General features: G+C 36.7%; 1 protein-coding gene across 1 annotated transcript in view; it reads left to right on the top strand.

Moving 5' to 3' along the window:
• The window catches only part of LOC109112481 (eukaryotic translation initiation factor 3 subunit H-B-like), a 142,683-nt gene extending 127,088 nt beyond the window's left edge, over positions 1-15,595 (top strand). Inside the window, exon 9 of the mRNA XM_042777103.1 lies at positions 15,541-15,595. Within this exon, the coding sequence (XP_042633037.1) occupies positions 15,541-15,578 (38 nt within the window). The 3' untranslated portion in view covers positions 15,579-15,595. The remainder of the gene's footprint in view (positions 1-15,540) is intronic.
• Positions 15,596-25,214: the final 9,619 nt, after the last annotated feature.

Below are 25,214 nucleotides of genomic sequence, written 5' to 3'. Positions count from 1 at the left end.
AACTTTTTTCATACACAGATTACCCAAAACGTTTAAGCTAATCAACAGTGCAAAACTTTTGTGTGTGTGTATGTATATACATACACTGTTACACTGTATTACTGTATGTGTGTGTGTGTGTGTGTGTGTGTATATATATATATATATCACACAATTAAAAAAAATTGGTATATTTTACATATATATTTCAGTTAACATCACAATATATATTTTTTAAGATTTTAGTTTAATAATAACCTGTTAGGAAGGAGGTCCCTCAAAAAGATATCATCATATTTGTGGGTCTGAAAAATGCCTGTAATAAGTTGATGAAACAAACAAATGGAATGTTTTATTGGTAAAAGATTGTTTCCCATAAAACATAACACAATCATTACTCAACCCTGGTTGAAATTATTTATTTTTATTTTTTCTCCAGTTGAGTCAGAGTTGCTTAATCCTGGTATATCCCAGCATGCCCATTTCATGACCTCAACGCCCACTGTAATTTCTGTTTCTGAAATGTTAATGGACAGGTCTGGCACAAGGTATTTGAGAGAAGCCCATGCGAAGAACCAATCAGACAGCAGTCATGGTCCTGATTGGACCCACAGCAGTGGTTGGGAGCAGAAGAACTGGGTCTCATCTTGATATGAGAGTACAGGGCAATTTCTAATCTGGTGAGGGGGAGTTGAAAGGAAAGTGGAACCCTGGGTAATTCAGCACAGCAGCAACAGGCTTTTCCATTTGGACCCCAGGCTGTAGCAGGCAAGTCTTCATATTTCGCAGGTCTCCATGGGATTAGCCTTTACAATGGTGAAAAGTGAAAGTCTGCAACAGCAGATCAAAGCTATTTCTTTGCAACCAGGACCATGCTAAATGCACAATTTGAGGAGCGAGGGAGAGATAGACAGACAGACAGACATAGACCTATATACTCTGACACATAGAAAGTGAGAAACTGAGAAAGACACTTTTAAGGGAACTCTAGGTTCTATCATCACCCCTCCCCTCTGGAGACATTCAGCACTTCCATATTTCATTAAAAGTGTCAGGAATGAAAGAGCGAGCAGGTTGTCAGCAGGGGTTTCTCTTCTCTGATGCATGCTTGTGCTCATTGAGGCAGCTTTCTGTCCTCAGATGGACTAATGTCTGAATAGCTGCAAAAACACGTTCAATATGTGCACATCCTGAATTAGGGTTGCACAGAGCACATTTACTACCCAATCATCATTCTGTGTGCACTGAAACAGTGCTAAATAACACAGAGTTGAACACACTAGTAGCAAATTAATTGAATGATGGTGGTGAAATGTCAAAAGAATATTCCAATTTTACAAGTTGATTCTCACAGCCATGGAAATTAGAATGTGTGTGTGTGTGTGTTTTAAGGATAGTTCACCCAAAATTGAAAATGGTGCTGATCTGAAGACCTCTACAGCCCTGTATATCAGTGGACCATGTCAACTAGATGAGCCACAGAAACAGATCCCCTGCAAAAACCTTGTCAACTAGGTGGTCATTGGGACAAGACCAAGGGAACCAGACAAGTCCTCTGCATAATCTGACCTGTGTTGCAGCCTGTAATTAAACCACACCATGCTGGTTTTGTTTGGCCAGAGGAGAACTGGCCCCCCGACTGGGCCTGGTTTCTCCCAAGGTTTTTTCTCCATTTCTGTCACCAATGGAGTTTTGATTCCTTCCCACTGTCACCTTTGGCTTGCTTAGTTTGGTATGCTTAATTTCTGGCAATATTGTTACACAGACACTATTGGAAAAGAGCTGAACTGGATGATGACATCACTGAATCATCAATGAACTGACCTTAACTGATAAACTGAAAAATAACTCTTGCTTTCAAACGGCTTCCTGAACACTTACAGTCTTGCCCCAAACACACACTATTGGATAAATCTGTTTCTGGATACTGCTGTGACAGTTTCAGTCTGGGAAGCTAGAGTGTGGCTGTGCCCAAACCTCTCTAATTTCATTGACTGGGACCTCAGAAACTGGCAAAAGGTTGGGAAGCTCATTATCTGAAAAAGATCAAGCTTTTAATGTTGATGCAGGAAAAGCAAGAATAAAATTTAATGAGTAAATGGAATACAGTCATGACAGGGAAGCTTTGTTCCTTGTTTTTTGAGGACTGCATTAAGGGATGAACATAATTTGTTGCAACTTGCTTGCATGAGGCAGGATGGGGGAGGGGAGAGAGGGCGTGTTGTGTTCCAATTAGCAGCTGAATGGAGAGACACTGTAACGTAGCAATCATAATGGATTGTGTACTACTGCATTTAGAGCTTCAGCATATAACTTGTTCAGCTGCAATGTATTTTAAAAAAGGATTTTATATATATATATATATATATATATATAATATATATATATATATATATATATATATATATATATAAAATTTATAATAATATAATATTTACTGTATTTCATACAATATTTTAATAGTATTGTTTAACATGAGGGGAAAAAATTCTGGTTACTTCTGCTGCCTATGGATAAGAATAATAATCATTTAAAAATAATGTAACAATAATGAACATACCCTACCATTTAAAGGTTTGAGGTTGGTAAGAGTTTTTTTCAATGTTTTTGAAATAAGTATTTTTTTTTCTCTCATTAACTTTCAATTAAAACAGTAATATTGTGAAATATTATTACCATTTAAAATAACTGTTTATATTTGAATATATTTTACCATTTAATTTCCTCTGATAGCACAGCTGACTTCACAGTGACATTGTACAGCCCACGGTCACCCAATTTACCATTTGCTGACCACTGTTATGATTTAAACTCCCACCAGAATGAATGAAAGTTGACAATTTGCAATTAATTATTCTTCACAACTTTTATTAAATACTTTTTGGTCATAACAAATTTCTTTTATTGTATTATCAGTTTGACTCATACTCATTAAAATATTTTCAGTTGTATCAAAATGTTTCCTTAGTGAGGAGACATCAGACATCAGACATCCTACTTGATATAGAGCATGCTTTAGCACTGATAGGATTACCCAGGCTGCACAGCAGGCTTTTGAGATGGGCTGAAAGGTAATTATTATGACTGTGATTTGCCAGGAGGACATGTGTGATCCAATCAATCAAATGGCAGTTTTGCAACAGTTTTGCATCTTGTGAACTCAGAAAATTCTTGAAACTATACAGTATTCATCCTTACAAATTGTTGTCATAATGGTATAATGTCAGCTGAGGAATTAAGGATAGGGAAAATTGTATTTATATTTTATTTTATTTTTGTTTTATACAGAATTTTTTGTAATAAAGTTAAAAAAGTTTTTTAAATATTTATTAAAATCATACTTTTTTTTTTTTTTTTTTTTAATCTTCAGGGATAAATCAAGTTCTTCCAAACTTATTTTGATTTGATACAAAACTTCAAAAGGAATTCTGAAGATGCATTTAGCTTTTACCCGAATAATTCACCCAAAAATGAACATTTGCTGAAAATGTACTCAGGATATCCTAAATGTAGATGAGTTTGTATACTATCTTCATAAGAACAGATTCAGCATTTGGTGATTAAAAAGGTGCCATCAGAATGACACTCCAAACAGCTGATAAAAACTTAATAATAATCAACACAACTCCAGTCCATCAGTTAACGAGTTAATCATGCCAAATCAGTTAATCTTGTGAAGTGAAAAGCTGTGTGTTAAGAAACAAATCCATCATTAAGGCATTTTAATGTTGCTTCCAGCTAAAATGTGAGTCCTCTATCCATGAAATTGCTTTTTTCAGTGAATCATCTCATCGGAAGTAGGAGATAAATATGCATAGATTAAATATATCTGTGGATTTTGATGTGAGAGGACAACAGGGGATGGACCTTTCCAGCAACTATTACTTTAAGCTTTCAAACACCATAAAAGTATCATAAAAGTGACATGTACATTATTTTTCTATAGCCATGTGATATCTTTGTATGAAGAACACACCAAAATTCACGTGTGAATTCAAAACGAGAGAGGAAAAATTGCTATGTTTAAATAATTCTTCTTAAAAACAAAACAAAAAAAATTCTAAGTAGAATTAAAATGCACAAAATATATGGTTAATAGTTTTACTGCCCATTGAAACGGAAATAATCTTCATATTGCCTTTGTGTGAGGGCAAAGAAAAAATACTGTTGAAAAAGCAAAAGCAAAAAAAACAAAACAAAAAAGCCTTATGTAAACATAATGGTTTTCATGCAAATAGATGAGTGCAGAGTTGACACTCTAATTGACATCCCGTGACACTAACTAGAGGTGATAATTGCCTTGACAGAGAAAAAAATGAGGCAGGTGATTTGGAGCAATTACCGTGCTTTTGTGTCTAGAACATTCAGATGCACCCGTCACACACTAATGGAAAGTCTAATTAGACATGTCACATTAGTTACTGATATCTAATTATTTGATTTAATTAGGCACAGCCAGAGGAAAGATGTACAGCATGATGCACTGACAAATTATTTGACGTTTTGACTTGACATTTGTCCTCAGGTGTCTGCTAAGGTGATTTAATTGATTTCTCTTTATGAACTCTTCACTTTGTGTCTAGAAAACATGTTTACTTCCTTTTGGAAATAATTGTAGATATTTTCAAGGGATAAAACATTTCTGACCGAGATAATTAATCTTATCCTAATCTGGTTGAGATAATTAATCTCTTGATGATGTTTGATTTATGTGCTGCATAAATTGCTGTGCTGCACAGGTTAACATCACACAGTGTCTGTGATTTTATTTGAAGCTCTTATGACCACACAAATATTTTCATTTGAAAAACACTACAGATTAAAAGGAAACTGCAAATACGCCAAACGAAATCGCACTCCAATACACAATCAATGTTATGAACGGCCGCTATGCTAATTATTCTCCATTTTCTTTTCTGTTTGGGATGCCCAGCTTGAGGTATTTAGAGATTATTCCAGCTCCAGTTTGGATCCAGCCTCTTACGAAGATGACCCCAACACCTGCGAGCCTTTCTGATGACGCCAGCTATGAATTACCATAAAAACTGCCAAATTTTCTTTATATTGTAATCATTATGATTACATTGCATTAGTTTTTTATAGCCATATGACAGCTATGTGTGAGAAACACACAAAAATGTAGGTCATTATTATAATTGCATGGGGAAAACTTATAATTAAATAATAATAATAATAATAATAATAATTTTTATTTATGTATTTAGGTTTTAGCCATTTTTTTTGTTTACATTCTAATGGTTAATAGTTTTACAGTGCATTTAAACAGAAGTAATCTTTACTCAAAAACTGCCAAATTTTCCTCATATTGTAATCCTTATGATGACATCATTTGATAATAACTAACTGCATGATTTGTATAATCTTAGAATTGTACATTTATGCTATATGGACTTTTACACATTCGCTCTTAATTGTAATGTTGAAACATTAATTTTATGTGAGGCTGCTTTGAAATGATATGTATTGTGACAAGCACTATACAAATAAGTGTGAATTGATTTGAAAAAAAAAAGGAACAACATAACTAAATTATTAAAATTTTAAACTACAATAGATTTTCAGTGATAACACTGCAGCATAAGTCTAATTATCAAATTATTAATGTTATTTTATTTTAAAAAGCAGTGAATTGATAAACAAGTACATGTCAAGTAAGATTGGTTTTGATATATATATATATATTATATATATATATATATATATATATATATATATATATATATATATCTATATATATATATATATATATATATATTATATAATTTAATATTTCTATTAATAATATTTTAAATATTTTCTTACATAAAAAGCACAAATAAAAAATATTATTTTTAATATAAAAGAAAAGAAAGTGTGTGTGTGTGTGTGTGTGTGTGTGTGTGTGTGTGTGTGTGTGTGTGTGTGTGTGTGTGTGTGTGTATTAACCCAGTGATGCTTAAGGTTGATTGAACCATGACCCCGTCACCCTCATATGAGTGTTAGATGAAGAGAGTTCACTATGCCCCAAAGTAAAAGACAATATAAGGATGTCACATTTCTCCATTCAAGAATGGGAATGTACTGTATGACTTAAATGTGGCAGCAGTGGAGTTGGATGAGCGTGAATGTGCATTTGGAGGAAAGCAGAAATATGCAGGCCAGATCTGCACTGCATCTGTTTTTGAATGAGCATTTTGTGTTGTTTTATAATATTTTTCTATAAAAGAGCCTTTAGATTTGTTATAATATCTTTAAACAATGTTGGCATGGTGTAAGGGCTCCTGGATGCTAACTAGATCGCTGCTGATTCGAACTTGTAGGGTACAAACCTCTCCATTGAGCAAGGCACTTAACCCCAGATTGCTCCATGGAGACTGTCTCTGTAATAAGTCTACTGTAAATCACTTTGGATGAAAGCATCTGCTAAATGAAAACTTAACATCCTCAATATACTGTATTGAATAGATGCAGCAGTACGGAAAAATTCTGGAAAATATCCACATTTAGAGGGTCACATGCTGTGCTCAGCTTTGGCTGTGTAGAGCACTAAATACCTCAACACTGCTGAACGAATATCAGAGATCCATTTGGCATAGAGTGCTACAATTATTTTTTTCTTTTTGTGTTTTTCTGCTTTGTTCTCATGCTTGATTGAGGTCTTGGCATTAATGGTTTAAAACTGAGACATGGCTCAAAGAAAACACCACGGTCACTGAGAGCTCTCATCAGATTTCCAGAGCAGTCAGGAACATGGAAGCCAGGAATAAATGTCAATATGTTATTACTTCTCTTATTATCTCTTACTAGTTATTACTAAGATTGTATTTTTTTTAAGTATTTATTTGTCATTTTTTTATTAAAGTACTTAGAGGTTTTTATTATTATTATTATTTAAAATACTATTATAGATTTTTATTAATATTTTGAATTAGGTTTTATTTTTTCAGTTTTAATTTTAGTTAAAGTTTTAGTAAAGTTTTTTTTTATGTTTTTTTAAACATGTCTGTATAGTTTTTATGAATGTTTTTTAAGAAGTCTTTCTGCTCATCAAGGCTGCATTTATTTGATCAAAAACACAGAAAAAAACAGTAATCTTGCAAAATGTTATTACAATATAAAATAATGGTTTCTATTTTATTATCCATTACTCCAGTATAAAGTGTCACATGATCCTTAAGAAATCATTCTAATATGCTGATTTATTATTATCAATGTTGGCAACAGTTGCTGCCAAATATTATTTTTTTTTTGGAAACTGCAATACATTTTTTTTCAGGATTCTTTGATAAAAAAATCTTTGCTATCAATTTTTTTCTTTTTTATAATTACTTGTTGGTTTAAAGTTTTATTTTTTTTTAAAAGTTTTATTTAATTGTACTGACCTCAAACTTTTGAACTGTAGTGTATATTGTTAGAAAAGATTTCTATTTTAAATAAATGCTCTTCTTTTTAACTTTTTATTCATCAAAGAATCCTGATAAAAAGTATCACAGGTTCCAAAAAAATATTAAGCAGCACAACAGCTTCCAGCACTGATAATAAATCAGCATATTAAAATGATTTCTTCAGGATCATGTGACACTGAAGACTGGAGTAATGATGCTGAAAATTCAGCTTTGGATCACAGGAATAAATTACATTTTAATGTATATTAAAATAGAAAAACATTATTTTACATCGTAATAATATTTCACAATATAATACTTTTTCCTGTATTCATCAAATAAATGCAGCCTTGATGAGCAGAAGAAACTCCTGTAAAAAAAAAAAAATTGCTCTGATCCCAAACTTTTGAACAGTAGTGTATATATATACACTACTATATATACAATATATATACATTATATATATGTATATATATATCGGTCAATGTGTATTATGTCAAATAACGAGCTGTAATACTAATAATAATAAAACCTGTAAAACCCTTCTACTTAAAAGCTCTTTTGTGGATCTATGTGTGTACGTGCACATGAGTAAGGACATTCTCATGGACAGTTTGTGATGATAGAGTGTCTCCTTTCATTGCAAATTTCCAGCAATTCTCCTGAATTCCCATTCTCCTCACACTTACTGTGAGTGACATGAGCAGCAGCGATCAGTCACATTGGAGAGGCGACGCGGGGCTTTGAGTAATGAGCGGTGTGTCAACCTCAGCCGCCCTCAACCTGTGAACATACTGAGCCTTCATCAATAGCGAACTACTGCGGTGCGATTACAGTTTAATGCAGACCCGCAGAGAAGCCTCGTATGCAGACTGCAGAATGGAAGAAAATCACAAGAGAGAGGACACGTGTGAATTCAAAACGAGAGAAGAAATCCGTTCAGTCAGCAATCTCAGGCGTGTGAAGTATCTCAGGCCATTTTTCACAGGCTGACTGAAGGACTGACAGGATTATGGTGTCGTGTAGTGTTATATAGCGAAAACATGACTGATATCCCATCAGTGACTGTCCAGTTCAATCAGTCAAGTTCAACAGATGTACCTCGAATATTTTGCAGTTTTTCGCTTTATGATTTTAGTGTCCACTCAAAGTAGATTTTGAATGCAGCTCATAAACAAAAAAGAATAATCATGACTGAGAATGCATAAAAAGTAATGGTTGTGCTTTTTTTTTACAGGATGTGCACTTACCTGTACTTACAATGTATTTATGTATTGATAATATAAGGTATCTACATGGGTTAGAGTTAGGTTTAGGGATAGGTTCAGGGTTAGTACCTAGGAAGTACCCAGTTATTGTAATTACTATAACAAGTACATAGTATGTACTGTACATTCGGAACAGGACTGTAAAATAAAGTGCACACGCACACACACGTTTTTTCTTTTATGCCAAAAATTGTTAGGATATTAAGATCATGTTCCATGAAGATATTTTGTAAATTTCCTACCATAAATATATCAAAACTTAATTTTTGATTAGTAATTCGAAGTTCTAAGTACTTTATTTGGACAAATTTAAAGGCAATTTTCTCAATATTTGTTTATTGGCCAAATATTGTCATATCCTAACAAACCATATATCAATGGAAAGATTATTTATTTAGCTTTCATATGATGTATACAACTCTCTATCTATCTATCTATCTATCTATCTATCTATCTATCTGGCACCAACTGATAAATTAGCTTATAAAATAAAAATAAATGTCAGAATTGACTTTCCCTCAAAAAGTAATATAGTTTTGAAACATATTGCTTATAACAGGCATGCATTCTGTAGAAAGTAAATGGAAAATGCTTTTACTTACAGTGGAATATTATAGCAGACCTGCTGACCAGAAAGTTTTAAAAAGGGGAAAAGTTAAGCTTGCATTTTTATTATTTTTATTTTTATCATTTTTTATTGAAGTATTTATATATATATAATTTTTATTCAATTTTTATTTTTTGTGTCTATAGTAGCAAGTCTATGCAAATGCAGTTGATATACAGTTCCTAAGAGAAAATTACATATTTTTATGGCATGACATACAGTACACATTCTGAAACATTCACACAAATGACAAAAACAGTTTTCAGTATGTGTCTTCCTGTGCAAACAGCTTAAGCTCTTTGAGTTTATTGAACACAGTGCTGCCTCCTACCAAGAGGTCAATGAAGTGCAATTAGTTGTCCCTGGGATTCATGTTTATTCACTACTCAGGAAAATCAAACACTGACTGTATTGTGCTGATTTAATACATGCCCATACATAACTGGCAAATAAAACCTTTTCATGGAAAGTCTATGGGATCTTATGACCGTATTTCTTAAGCTTTCTGAGCAGTCAAAATTGCAGCTCTTATTGACATCCCACAGTTTTAGCGGCTGCAATTTGCATAATATGAGGGCTAAAAATTCTGACACAATTACACTCTCCTCTCCAAATGAGTCTGTGGGACGGACCTGAGGGCACTCGGTGTGTCTCACCTCAGAAAGCAAGGGTATTTTGTTTGGCACAGGCAGCCCGAGTTGGAGAGACAGCGAGCCCTTGTGTGAGCTCAAAACCACTGGGTTTTACTCCTCCAGTCATTAGCAGAGAAAACTAGGCATTTCCTAATGACTTCACACTTTCCAACGCATGGGTTAATCCATCTCTACTCAGGGTAGCTGTGTTGGAAAGTATATAGCCACAAAAGAAGGAATAAATCTCTTTCTGTGCTATTCAGGAGTCAAAATTACCTCATGAGCTTCAGCGAGTGTTCTCCACCTCATTTATGGTTAGTGCCCACATTAGCGAGATTACAAAATGGAGACTGTTTTGTCTGGTTACAGCTATAATATCACTGCAGATGATGCAATATACGTTCACAATCATTTTGGTTATATGCATACATTGTTGCAGGTTTGACTGGGCAGGAAGGATTCATTTGACTCGTGAGGTTAAATGACTCTCTCAGAGTTTCATCGAGTGTGTCTGCTCTGAGGAAGTCATTACACAAGAGGATGAACTCTGCAGCACTCTTTGTTTAGCTTTGAATGAAGCCGTGAGCTTTCCCCCATTAGGTGGTGAATAGGTAAATGGGCTTGATTCATATTTGAAAGCTGTAATCAAATAACCGCCAGCACTCTCTTGCCCAATGTACTCTCTCTGCATCTAAGTGGATCGCCGTTGCCTTGCAATTACACCCAATAGGGACCTATTAACCCTTATGAGAAGAGAATGCTTGAAAATTGGATTATTTTGCAGAGGGAAATGTCATAGTTTTAAGTTACACTGGCTGAATACTAATCATTTTGGTTTTGAGCTCTCAGAAGTCTCTGAAGTTGCGCTTGGATTTGAGATGCACTATCTACAGCCTGTTGTGTTGCTCAAGACATGAAAAAGTTAATAAGTTATGTAAATAAAATTAAATGTATTTGTTTACAACATGAAGTTTTTTTTATAATGTTAATAAATGATCTATCTATCTATCTATCTATCTATCTATCTATCTATCTATCTATCTATCTATCTGTTTTAAGTATTTTGGTTACGTTGACTGAATATCAAGCGTTTTTTTTTTCAAGCTCTTAAAAGCATCTGAAGTTGTGCTTGGATTTGAGATGCATTACTTACAGCCTGCTATGTTGATTAAGAATTAAGAGTAAAAAGAAAAAAAAATCAGTTATGCAAATAAAATTAATTAAATATCTACAACCCACTGTATTAAGACATTAAAAAAATTAACCAGTTATGTAATTAACAAAATAAATATGTAAATAAAATCAAATTAGATTAAATAAATTAATTTATTTACAACAAAGTTGATTTAAATGTACAAATAAATGATGTCATAGTTTTGCATTACTTTGGCTCAATACCAACAGTTTTACTTTAAAGCTCACGAAACACCTCTGAAGTTGGGCTTGAATTTGAGATACATTTTCCACAGACCACTGTATTGATCAAGATATGAAAAACTTAATCAGTTTTGTTGCTCTGCTCAAAGCAAATGCCACAGAGTCTGTATAAAATAGTTGTTTTGTGAATTGTTGTTATTGATTTCTGGATTCCTTGTCCTCAGCTCTTTACAGTTAAACTGTAATGCGGGAAACTGGATTGCCAGCAAAAGATTTCTTTTTTTTTCTTCTTCTTCTTCGTCAAACCTAGAATGTAAATAAAGACAGAAGCAAATGTCAGAGCCCTACACTGGCATTCTGAGATGTGGTTTTCCTCTTGGATACATAATAAGTTAAAGATGCAGTTTGGCCTCAAGCTCCCTTTAGATCTGAACACAATCAGTTTTGCTCTGGGCCTGTAATTTGAGGCCCGCTATGTCTTTTTTCTCTCTTCTTTCTCCATCCCGCTCTCTCCCTCGCTTTCTTTTGCTTTTTCTCTGTTTTATGTCATTTTATGGGAAAGCCACATTGGCATTGTTGTCGTGACTGCTTGCAATGGTGGGTCGCAGCGAATGGGCAGAGATGGATGAAGTTAATGACAGTTTGTGAACCTTGTTGGAATTTCCTCTGAAGAGGCCCCAGCCTCACTCCGTCAGAAAGCCATGTGCTCCTGTGAGTTACAAATGCCCTTCTAAACCATTCATCAGTGTCAGCTCTCAAACATACATATACATTTAAAGATGAAAAGGAGCCATTTAGCTCAAAGGATAAAATTATTTTTATCTGTAAATATAACAAAACCGTGCACTTTACAATTCAAAGCAGATTAAAGAACGTTTGATGAATGGATCAATCACCTTTGATATTTTAAAATGAGGTATAAAACTATCTGCTTACTGTATCTTACTACTTTCAGTACAGAACTGTAAAAGTGCATATTGTATTTTACAAATCAGAGTGATTATTATATCTTTTAATCAGATTTTGTTGTTGTTGTTGTTGTTTTTATATATATATATATATATATATATATATATATATATATATATATATATATATGATATTTCAGTGTCCAACAATTATAGCAATATAGTATTCTGTTTTCTAAACAACCAAAACAACCTGGACTGGTTCATTGGCTCCTTTTCATTATAAATGTCTTTTTTTTTCTCATGCTTTGAAGTAAATTGCTAGTAAATTTCATAAAATAATAACTAAGCTGGCAAGAAACACAATTCATTAAACATGAAATTCTGAAGCAGAAATAGTATTTTCTAAAAAAACATACTCCAATAATCTTTTTTTTACACACACACACACACGCACACACACATAAATATATATATATATATATATATATATATATATATATATATATATATATATATATATATATACTCCAATAATCTTTTTTTTTATACACACACACCACACACACACACACACACATATATATACCACATATATATATATATATATATTATATATATATATATATATATATATATATATATATATATATATATATATATATATGTATATACACACACATATATACAATGTACTGAAACTTCATGCAATGTTGTTATTTTCAAGACAGAAGTGAGTAACTATATAGCAACACTTTAAAAAAAATAAACAAAATAAAACCCAACCATTCCTGTCTGTTTGGTAGTGAAATGGCCTTTTGTGAGCTCTGAGAGTATGTTGTTCTTAAATGCCCAAGCAGGGCCTTAACAGTATTTCAATGGATAAAACCCACTTATGGTGTTGTGGATAAAGGGTCACTGGTAAAAAAAAATTAGCTTCCCAAGAAGATTTTTTTGTTTAATCTTTGAGTGTTTGAGAACCAAAATAGATACATGAGAGAGCAGGTGTGGAAAAAAAATGAGCTGTGCATGTTTACTTACGTGAAAGTAAATGAATCCCAAGCTTTTGCCATCAAAATCTACAAATGATATATAAATTACCCCTCCTCCCTCAACGGCTGAGGCAACAGTTTTACTTCCATCTCAGATTGATGTCTGGCACATAAAATAGCCTGATTATGTAGCACATCAAAATTTATAAATGAAAACATAAAAGTTCCTCAAGTCTGTCTTGTCTCAGATACTTTATTCACTGTTATGTTTTCAGTAGGGTATGTTGATGTATATATTCATAAAAGATATGCACTGCAAATCATGGCTGGGGGGAAAATCCTCTTTCATTTCCGATCATCTTTTGGGCATCTTCATAGACACAAGGCTGTCTTAATCCATGTTTTGACTGCTTACTCATAACTGAATAACGTGTACTATGTTGATTCATTGCCCATTCAAACAAGACCCTTGGATGAGTAATGAATATTAAGCTGATGGCTGATCGATATCTTGTTTGGTATTGATTGATTCATTCATTGAAGTCTACAGTCATTCAAGTTCACCGACTGTTTAGCTCAGGCTATTGATCCCCTGGTAGTTGAACTGATAAAAGATGACATGAACCTGATGTGGGTAGTAATGACGGCATGTTTCAACTGACAGACATTTTGCTATGACAACTTGTCTGGGTTGTATAATAGAGGAGTACACGATGTACAGGCAGTGCATTACTGATTACATCAGCTCTCGGATTGGTGGTATTTTAGGACAATGGTTTGGACAAGGTACGGTGGGAGTGCTTAATGAAAATAAATACATAATAATAAAAATAATAAGAATACGATTTTTTATATAATTTTCTTCAAATTTTATGATATGAATACTTCATTATTTATTCTAAATGCAAATCATGAGATTATTTTGATGATTTTATTCTATTGACAGCACTTGCTTTCAATAGTAAGAAAAAATGCATAAAGTTTAGTGTATAATAATAATAAGCTAATAACAAATTAAGTTAGTAGAATGAGAACATAGAAGCAAGTTATTTGACTGTGGAAACAATTATTTCAGTTTGTTCAGATAGTCTATATACAAGTTTTTTTTTTTTTTTTTTTAGGAAGGTCTATTGAAATGTGATCACACTTAGGGAGTCTTTGGAACCACAAATAAAAAAAAAAAAAAAAAAAAAAAAAAATATATATATATATATATATATATATATATATATATATATATATATATATATATATATAAAAAAAAACTTTTGTCTTGATTTTGGTGAATGTTCGATGCATTACTTTTGGTGAAAAGTTATGCATTGAACATATTCCTGCTGAAAGTTACTGTACTGATCTAATGCAGCTGAATACTTCAAACTGGTTTTCTAACTGCAGTCTAAATGCAGGTGAATCCCTCTGCTGGAGCGTTGGGTGTGTGCGAGACAGGAGGAAGGCTTAAGACACATCGCTGTGTGTTTGATAAATGTTAAAGGAGTTGAAAATTTGCCGCTTCATCTGCTTTGGATTATTTTGCAATCAACAAGCATATTTTCCTCAGTGAAACGCTGTCATCGGCTTTTTCTGCAACCCATCCCTCCATGAAAATATCCCTGGGGCAGCCTACTGCTCCACTGCTATGTACAGTTCATTACTCTTCGCTGGTGACCAGACCTGAGCGCTCATTCTTCACAAACTGAAAGTAGATCAGAGCTATTCATATTCCATCTCATTTGAGGCTGATTTGCCAAACAAGCCCAGAGAAGTCATGCTAATCAAGGACATTGGAAGATAGGAAAAAAACTCACAGAGACATTTTGCACTCTACCATACTTTCAGACTTCTTAACCTGCTTAACCAGCAAGAGTTCCTTTGTCAACCAGCTAACTGACAGCCTTCTTCTGCTAATAGACAGATCAGCTAAGCCAGCCTGGTTAAATTATGAAACAGAAGTGGCAACAGATCGTGTAAAAAAAAAAAAAAAAAAAAAAAAAAAAGGAAACATGTCCATGGAAGAATTGTTCACAATAAAGAGAAAATAGTAAATTTACGCATTTAGAAAATAAATAGGGTGAATTTTCATTTCATGCCGACTTGAAGCTGGTTTTCGGGAATGGAGGTGTTTGGCCACTTTTACTTTTTAAAGGTCACAATTTTCTTTTTAACATTACTTCATTGTTTATTATTATTATTATTATATTATACATTTTAGATGTCTTTTATGTATACATTTTATTTTTGTTACTTTTGTTCTAGACTAAGACTGTCAAACTTCACCAAAATGCATCATAAAAAAATAATTATTCTATGCTAAAACCTTGGATAGTTAAAAAAAAAAAAATACAATGTTTTGATATGTATTGTTTAAAAATGATGTATATCTATTTTTCAGTTTTTACCAAGGAGATAACAGTGTCAAGAAGAGCTTGAGATGAAAGATAACATGATGTGTGGGAAAGAAAAATCAAGGTGACTTTCAATCATGAAGTTATTACTATTATTATTTTTTTGTTGTTGATTTTTTTTTTTTATCATTTCTGGTCAAAATGTAAAATTTTGTAAAATTATGTAAAAAAAAAAAACCAGCCATTTTATTCAAAACAACTGTTATATTTATATTTATATTACAGAATGCTGTTAAGCATAAATCATTTGAGATATGGTGGAAATGACACTGGTGACAAAAAAAAAGCTATATTCTACAGATGTTGTCAGTGAACAATGTAGAAAAAAGTACTCTAGTGAAAATGTGAAAAATGTGTTTCAATGTTTATTTTCTAAATGCTGAAGAAACAAGGTTAAAAGTTGAATTGCAGGCTAATATCTATCACCATTCAACATGTTTTAGACAGTGTTGCTATAAAGCAGACTGTTGTGACAGTTTTGCAAAGGTCATACAGGTTTCTAAGTGTTAACAGTTTACCTTGATGTCTTTTTTGAGTAACATAAGTGTTCCAATGTTCTGAACAATTTAATGAGTTATTATATTGTGGTTTCAGTTCCTGTGAACAGCTATTTCTTTACAAGATGAACGAGTGTACAAGACACGAGTGTATGAGACAAGACAACAAAAAATGAATAAAAAATTACATTTCTGGACCTTTTATAACTTTATTATCCTCCATCCCCAAACAAACTGCCGGACTGTAATTATTACAACAGCGACACTGTGTTGAGTACATCATTCGGTCACCAAATGGCTACCACTGGCTCTGCTGTGACCGAGCAAACGTTGTAGTGGTCAGCTCTGTCGCCTTAGGCTGGAAAGTTGTGGGTTCCTGAAGCTTGCCAAGTTTGAGTCAGCCTACTGCTAAATCTAAAAAAAGAGGACTTCACGGTCAGACAGGCTGACCACAGAGACATCAGTCGGCCCAGGGTTCCCCTGCCTTCTCATGAAGCCTGTGGCCTGCCAGCCCATAACAATGCAGGTTCAAACGGGCCAGCAAGAAGCACGCTGTAAAAGACATTAGCTGGGAATAGCTATGACCGTGACCAGCCAGGCCATGCGGGGCGTGCAAAGACGGCTCAACGTTTATGGGAACAAATATCGGCCCTTCTCATTGCTGTTGATGTTTCCCGCTCCCTTTTCATATGCGGACATCCCCACCTCGCTCTGTTCTTTTACATTTTAATACCCGACTTTGAACGGCCCTTGTTTGATGAGGTTTTACGATCTCCTCCCTGTGTTCTCTTTAATTGGCCACGTTTAGTTTTCCAGTAGGGTCTCAAAAGATTGAACGGCATTTGCGAGCAGGGCAGACGTGACTAGCGGCTAGGCTCTGCATGCCTGAGAGTATTGCCTTACTGTGACCACAGCTCTTAAAAACAGAAAATCCATCTCCAGTGTTTTGAAGGGAGGGGAAGAGCCATAGGAGAGATAAGTCAGCAGGGTTTGTCAGATGCGGCGCTTCCTCAGAGCGATCGGCCTGTCTGCCAGCGGACGATTCTGGCAGCCACCCGTATGCGTCGCCTCAAAAAAACGCCCATAGATCAGAAGAGATGCATCTCAGAATGCGCTAAAAGTCTCTGAGCTCGGCGAGATATTCATCAAGATAACTTCCATTAAGAAATGTGTCTTTTTTTATGCATTAATCAATTTCTGTCACTATCCTTATCGCCATTGTTACACCACTTCTGCTGAATGTGGGAGAATCTCGACATATTACCACATTAAATGCTGAATTTATGATTCATTCTGGATGTGTGGTTGAGTGTTTTTCAAAACAATCAGGTTCTCCCGCCTCAAATCAATTATGCTTTGACCAAGTAACTAGCAGGACTAGCAAAGACAATTCTCTGCTTCATGGGCGTAATTCACTTTGGCAGGTCTGCATATTTGGCTTGGCCGCACGCCTGCCTGCTACAGCTGTGTAGGAGACATTTCCGCAAGCTTTTCCCTCCCTTCTTCTCTGGGAGATTACATTGTCTTTTTGATGTCTGCCAGCCAGCAGATCTATGACACATGGGTCAATGACATGATGCTCAGCTGGTCATTTATCTAAAAATATATTAATAATTCAATGCATAAATGCAAAGACTTGAATATATTCTTCCATGATTAGCATGGTTTTCCTTTTTTGAATTAATTTTAAAAGAAACATTTTTGATTAGTTTTCGGAGGCATAAAGTCATGAAATGAAGAAAAAGCGTTCATTAAAAGAAACAAATTCTTGAAAATGTACTTACATGGTTTGGCATAATGTTTTAATATTGTTTCTTAGAAAAAAAGAGCTTGTATACGTGGGTTTTCAAGGTAATGTTTAGTAAGCCAAAGTCTTTGTCTAAGATCAGTTTGCCACTAACTTCTGTATAATGAAACCAAACTGACATATAACCTTTATATATATATATATATATATATATATATATATATATAAACCTCAAAAACCCATGGATACAACAAGCTATGAGGAAATATGTTATTTACAAGTTATTTCCTAAATATAAATTCTGTATGTATTTATATTAATTAATACAGTTTCAGAAAATGAATAATATTTTCAGTGCTTAATATTTGAAAAACATTTTATCACCAAATTAGATATAGGTATACGGAAAATGTAATTTAAAAGTTAAAAAAAAAAATCATATGAAACATGAATACAACAATCAAATTTCTAAAAACTTGGTCACTGACCCATATTTTCCTGCAATATGCTATACCACAGTCCACAATGTCCAGAAAACTGTCATCAATGTGCAGCACTGCATTATATAACATCGATGATGGCAATTCTCCCCCTTGAACATGGACTGTAATTGATACTGGATAGCATCCATTTTGTGCTCAGTCACCAGCGCTCACAGCAAAGATGATATTTCTTTCAATTGCCCTGCCTGGAAAATAAGGGCCATGTTTTGTGTCTTTCCCATTACCTTCCGAGATGCAGAGTGTACAGTGAAAGCAAAAAAGAGGGCTAAAGCGATGGCAAAACCACCCGCAAGACCAATACAGGAGTGGCAAAAGCAGAGTGAGACATCAAATAATTCTCCACCTGCTGACAGGACATGAAGTACTGGAGCTAATTGCAGGGATCAAAGAACAAAGGAATTCACTCAGACATGATTTAATGGAGGCAGGCCAAGAAAACCTGTTTCAATTACAACAATGAGGAATATTCAAGCGGCCAGCCGAAGAGTCAGAAACTGCCTCTGGGGAAATCTCTGGCCACTGAAAGGAGAGTGAACGCTGAGAGTAGGCTAGTGCACAAATCAATCACCTGGGCGGTGGGCTTCAGCCAATAACAGGTGACATGAAAAGTAGATTGGGGTTAGGAGTAAGAAGTAAATCAATTCAGAGCATCAGCAGTCAATACATTCTATCAAATTAAATGAGAAAGAGAAATAATCTGGGCAAAGACGCACAAAAAATGGAGGATAGAGGATGTTTTTGCAGACATATCTCTGTGAAATATATGTGCAATAGCCTTTGTCTGCTCAGGCCAAGAGGTAAAAATCCTTCCTTCCTCCAGAAGGAAAAGCAAGGGGAAATGTCTGCAGGTGACAGGAAGCAGAAGATGCGGTAAATGTTGTTGCAGAAAAGTTACTGACATGTCCCTCAAAGTTGATTTTGTCCCATAGGCTGTAGAACAGGGCTGATTATTTATCTGTTTTTCAAACCTGATGTTTGTCCACAATGTTATTATTTAGTGATGAAATTGTGTGTTTGGGGGCAGAGAAGTCATTTTTATGTCAGATATACATATTGGTTGGCATCAACACACTCCCAAGTGACTTCCACAGCAGTGGTTGCAGCGAGCAGGAAATCTGTCCTCTGTTTACATCATGATCGAATGTGGAAAAGGGTGGGTGGTATTTGTACTTTGGTGTGTGTGCCTTCATAATTATTGTGTAAAGTGTATGACATCAAATACATTTCACATAAAGAGTGACAGTAAAAAACTTGACCTGTATGAAATGCATCTCCAGGAATTTGATTTGAATTGGATTTCAAACTGTCCATGAACGTGGTTGGGACTGAATTGTAAAAATAAAGGTCCATGGGTGTTTTTGATGTTTGTGGGTGTTTTTGGGTGTTTTTGATGTTTAGATGACAAAAATAATCAGATTGCATTTGGATAAAAAAAAAATGGCATGCTGTGTAAACAAAGTGACAGATCTATTGCACAAACACACTGTTAGAGAAAACTAGTACAAAAATCTTGGTAATATTTAATTTATATGGCAATTTTGTAATTAATAAAAAATTCAGTTTATATTATTTAACAAAGATGGAAGGAACGAAGGAGCCGTGGATAAACAAATGTCATTTATTAAATCCAACACACAGGGTAAATCCACACTTGGAAGGGAAGGAAGACACATGTACACAACTGGTAGACCTGACAAACACAGATTGAACAGACTGGGGCTTAAATACACAGGATAATGAGGGAATTGGGAGGAACACGGGTGAACAGAATGATTAATTAAGACTATGAGGACAGGAACAGGAACGACCAAATAAGGGCACATGAGGGAGAAACAGAAAGGAAGTGAAATGTTGAAAGGGGAACATGGGGGGGAAACACGATGGTAGCGCCGTAGAACCAACAGAGGGAGGGACAGGTGGGAACTGCGAGGAGGCTCAGGAGGATGGATACCCGGGAGGGGGCCGGCAGACAGAGTCCAGGGAGGTGACGATGGAGGGAGGAGCCAAGGAGAAAACAGGAGAAGCCAGGGCAGACCAGATGGAGTGATGAGCCAGGGAGATGGTAGGAGGGACTTGGAGCATGCGGCGCCAGGTGGGACCCAGGCCACAGCCATAATGGCGAACCATGGTGGAACCGACGGCTGGAGGAGCCATGGAGGAGGAAGGGCTGATGACTCCAGGAGCCGACCAATGGTGGCCGAGGAGCCCGAGGTGGAGATGGAGTGCTGATAAACCAGGGCGACGGGGAGGTTCTGGAGGACCGAGAAGGTGGAGAAGGCTCTGGTGGAGCCGGAGCAACAGAGGATTGAGGAGGAGCCAAAGGGATGGAGGAGCCTGACAAAGCCGGAGGGATGAAGGGATGAGGCACAGCCGGAGGAGTGGACTGGGTGGGTGGGCTGGCCGGAGTGGGTGGGTGGGCCGGCATTTGTGAGCCTCCAGGATTACCTTAGGACCAGGAGCCCTCTCAGGGCTGGTCGTGGGAACAGGAGCCTTCTCTGGGCTAGACATGGGAACAGGAACTTTCTCTGGGCTAAACTCAGGAACGGGAGGGACAGAGTTCAACGACGGAGAAGGAAGGAAAGGGGGTAGGTCAATTAAGTTTTCCCAAATCTCTTTTCAGCTCAGCCACGGTGTAGGGGGCGGAGCTCCTCTCTGTGCTCTCTCTGTCCACGGCTTTCTCCCTTGTGGCGGGCATTGTAGCCAGCTCTCAAACCTGGTCTGACGTTCCTTGAGGCTCTGGCTCCATAGCGATCCTCAGCTCTGTCACACTCCTATGCGATGGTTCATTGGTCGCAACGGGCTCGGGTTTGAGCTTCACGCAGTGGGGAGATGGTGGGCTGGGCTCTGGGTCTGGTCGTGTTCCGGATTGGGGGTAGACACTCTCCAGACACCGGATGATTGCTTCCCTCTATCTCAGTCCAGTGGTGTCTGGGAGGTTGACGGGGCGATGGTAATTGGCCCCGATCTAGAAGTTCAGGGAATTCAGCGCAGTGTCATCGAAACTGCAAGCTGGTTGAACTCAACTGCATACTCAAATAGGGAAAGGTCTTTGCGGGCAAGGGAGGTGAACTTTGTGGGGAGGGAATCCATGGGGAAGAAAACACTGTATGGAAAACTGAAAACGAATGAAGGGGAAAACATGCAGAATTAACTTCTGTCATTATACGCTGCCGGAAGGAACAAAGGAGCCGAGGATAAACGAAACTGTCATTTATTAAATCCAACACACAGGGTAAATCCACCCTTGGAAGGGAAAGAAGACACACGTACACAACAGTTAGACCAGACAAACACAAACTGAACAGACTGGGGCTTAAATACACAGGATAACGAGGGAACTGGGAGGAATATAGGTGAACAGAATGAATAATTAAGAGACAATGAGGACAGGGACAGGAACGACCAAATAAAGGCAAATGAGGGAGAAAAACAGTCCAATTCTGACAAAAGGGCTTTAATTCTTAAGATGAGGGTTTAGAATTGTGTGTTTATTTATTTAGAATAAACCATTTTATGGCAGTTGCTTTGTAAATTAATTAATAAATAAAAATATAGTTTAATATGTAAATACTTAAATTATATGCAATATATAAATACATTTGAAATAATGTTATCAAACTGGTTTCCCAGATGCTCACTGTTTGCTAATAGTCAGACAAAAACATCCCTAGGTTACGTATGTAACCATGGTTCCTTGAAGGGAACAAGATGCTGTGTCGGAAATGCTATGGGAATTCCTCTGTGTGACCACATACTAAAGCACGTGTGAAATCAGTCCAATAGAATAGCGAAACCATTACAGGCGGGTGATGTAGAGACCAAGAAGCTATAAAAATGCATCCGGTGAAAACAGCATCAGCTTTTTATAGGTTGAAGCAAGAGCTCACAGGGATGCAGGGAGAATGGCTGGTGATGCAGCATCTCTTTACCTTTGGGGAACCGTGGTTACATACATAACCTAGGGATGTTACCCTTCAGGAACTCGAACTGCGTCGGAAATGCTATTGGAATGAGAATACCATCTCTGCCATGCTGACAAATGCCTGTCTAGTGTGAAGACTATGCACACATTTAAGACAGAAGCACTCTAGAGCCCAGAGTAGTTCCCAAATCTAGGTTATAAAACCTGAAAAAAAGTGAGCGGGGTACAACAACCAGCAGCCTCACAAACGTTGTGCATATAGACAGATAAGAGGGCCTTCGAGGCCGCCATACTCCTAGTAGAGTGGGTCCTGACCTCAAGGTGACGGGAGGTCAGAAGACTCAAAGAAGAAGAAGATAGCCACAACTATCCACCTGTTTAACATCTGTTTGGATGACAGTAAACCTCTTTTGGGTGGACCAAAGCAAACAAAAAGTTGCTCAACTTTCTCCAAAGGCTAGGCTTATTCCACATGACTAAGGCACAAAGGCATCACCACCTGACCCTGATCAAGCGAAGCGGGTTGCACCTAGGGGAAAACCCTTTGGTCCTGAGCCATCATTGCAAGGGTCTCACGTGCAGCAGGCCAAAAGAAATGAAGTTGGAGACAGCTGCCATCAGACCCACCAATCTCTGAAACTGTTTCACAGTCCTCTGACCTGTTTTGAGTTACGTTCTTTTTCAGTGTCAGCATCATGAACTTGAACACTTTGACAGAACTGTTCAGATGGCGCATATCTATAATCGGATGCAACCCTCCCATCAAATGTTGGAGTATCAGCTGGAGAACCTGGACTCTCTCTCGAGAGGAGGAATATGTTCTATGGCCTCCTTCTTCAAGAGAGTGTCTACTTCTTGTCCCATTACCAGAGCCTGGTCGGGACCCACTTGAGTGGGGATAACCCTGTTGAAAAGAGACGGACGATAACCAAACTGGATTCTGTAGCCCCTTTCTACAGACTGCAGGACCCATTGTGAGAAGTTTGGCAGTTCTCCACACTGGCAGTAAGTCTACTAAGGGAATGAGTCTCTCAAGACTGGTTTCTGGTGTAATCTAAGCAGCCAGCTCATGCCCTGAAGCGGAAACCCAGCAGGGACTAACCGATCTGACTGCATTATAGAACACTGAGGAGAGACGGGCACCGTCTGATGAGATATCCTCCGCCTTCCCCAGAGGGTCCTATCCTCAGAAGCCTGTGTGTCTTCGCCAAAGTCTTCCTAGAGAGAATTACAGTCTTCAGATCCATCTTCTCTCTAGAAAGCTTTGGCTGAGAGCACCATCCCTTCCCCTGATCTTTTTGATGGGGGACACAGGAAGTGACACTCCTTTTCTGCTCCGCCCTATATGAGGAGCTACTTTCCTCATAAAGTGCCAGACAGGAGTGGAGCGTTTGCAGTGGCAGCTGCTGACAATGTGCACAATCAGCTACCTCGAGAGCCACTCCCAAACAAACAATGCACAATGCTTGCTGAAGAGCAGAAGCTGATGCTGTTTTCACCAGATGCACTTTTATGGCTTTCTGATCTCTATGACACCCGCCTGTGACATTTTGCTATTCTATTGGATTGATTTCACATGTGCTTCAGTATACAGGCACGCAGAGGGATTCTCAAATTTGATTGGTTGAGCAGCATATATAGTCCAGCAGCACTGGGACCTGTTACTGTATGTATCACTGTTCTTATAATAAAGATATATGGAGAAGAACAACAATATAATCAAAAATAAATAGAGTATAGAGGTTAGTGATGCCAGACAGAATGAGAGTGTCCTCACTGCAGACTGTAGCATGGTGACATCATGTATTTTGACGTCATGCATGTCTTAAAGGGGTCATATGATGCAATTTCAAGTTTTCCTGTCTCTTTGCAGTGTTATAAGCTGTTCATGCATAGATAAGATCCCTAAAGTTGCAAAGACTAAAGTCTCAAACCCAAATAGATATTCTTTATAAAAGTTAAGACTTGTCCTAAAACGCCTCGTTTAAACACGTCCCCACATGTCTACATCACTGTGTGGGAAGTTTTGCATAACATTGCCCAAATGTTCACGCAAAGAAAGAAGGTGTAACTTTGATTCTCGCTGTATTGTTGCTGCCACCACTGCCACCATATCGTGGAGATGCTGTGTTTCGTTGTGAAAGAGAAACTACAGTACTTTGTTTGGTCTTCCAAAAGAGGACACAAATAAAAATCAGTGGTTAAAGGAGCTGTATGTAAGAAATCTATTTCAATTAATCATAAAATGGCCCTGAGGTGTCACTAGACATTAAGAAATCATGTTCATTTCAAATACTTTTATCACTGACAATAGTAGTCCGGCCAGGATATTGTCATTTAAAAAGTGGACTTGCAGCCCTCAACTGATGTTGATGTTGTCATTTTGTGTTTTGGGCCTGACGCGCCTCCCTCCACCTATCTACCAATCACGAAGTCAGTAGTGTTTCGGGATCCGTGTTGCCAGCTTTGCTGTAACCTACCCTAACTCCAGTCGGATAAAAATGTCTAATGTTACTAAATCAAAAAGACCTCATTATAATTCAGAAATTCGTCACGACAAAGTCCGAAATAAAACCAGAATTTGTATTGGAGATGGTTTTGAAAGATGGAGACGGCTGAAAACGGAGAAGAATTTGAACACAGACGCCAACGTTGCTAATTTTTCTCCTGGACAGGTAAGATTCATCTATGCTTGGCTAACTTGTACTTGATGTCAATGGACATTTCATATATTCATGACAGTCGAACAAAGTTATGCATGTTTGTGCAAAGTAACATAATGTTAGCTCACATGGACGTATGCTTACATTAGCAATGCATTACAGGAGCCCGTTTCTCTGTCATTATGCTGAGACGCTGAGGAAAACAACATTAGCACGCCCATTATGGCAATTTGAAATGTAATTGAGACAGCAGCCTAGACTGTCAGTTACCGTTCTGTCTGTCACGTACGAGCATAAATCTTTACGATTATACTGTCACATACGAGCAT

This window comes from Cyprinus carpio, chromosome A19 (genome assembly GCF_018340385.1).
Source record: "Cyprinus carpio isolate SPL01 chromosome A19, ASM1834038v1, whole genome shotgun sequence".
NCBI classification, from domain to species: Eukaryota; Metazoa; Chordata; class Actinopteri; order Cypriniformes; family Cyprinidae; genus Cyprinus; species Cyprinus carpio.
The sequence above is the reverse complement of the archived record's forward strand: the minus strand, read 5'-3'. Positions and strand labels throughout refer to the sequence as shown.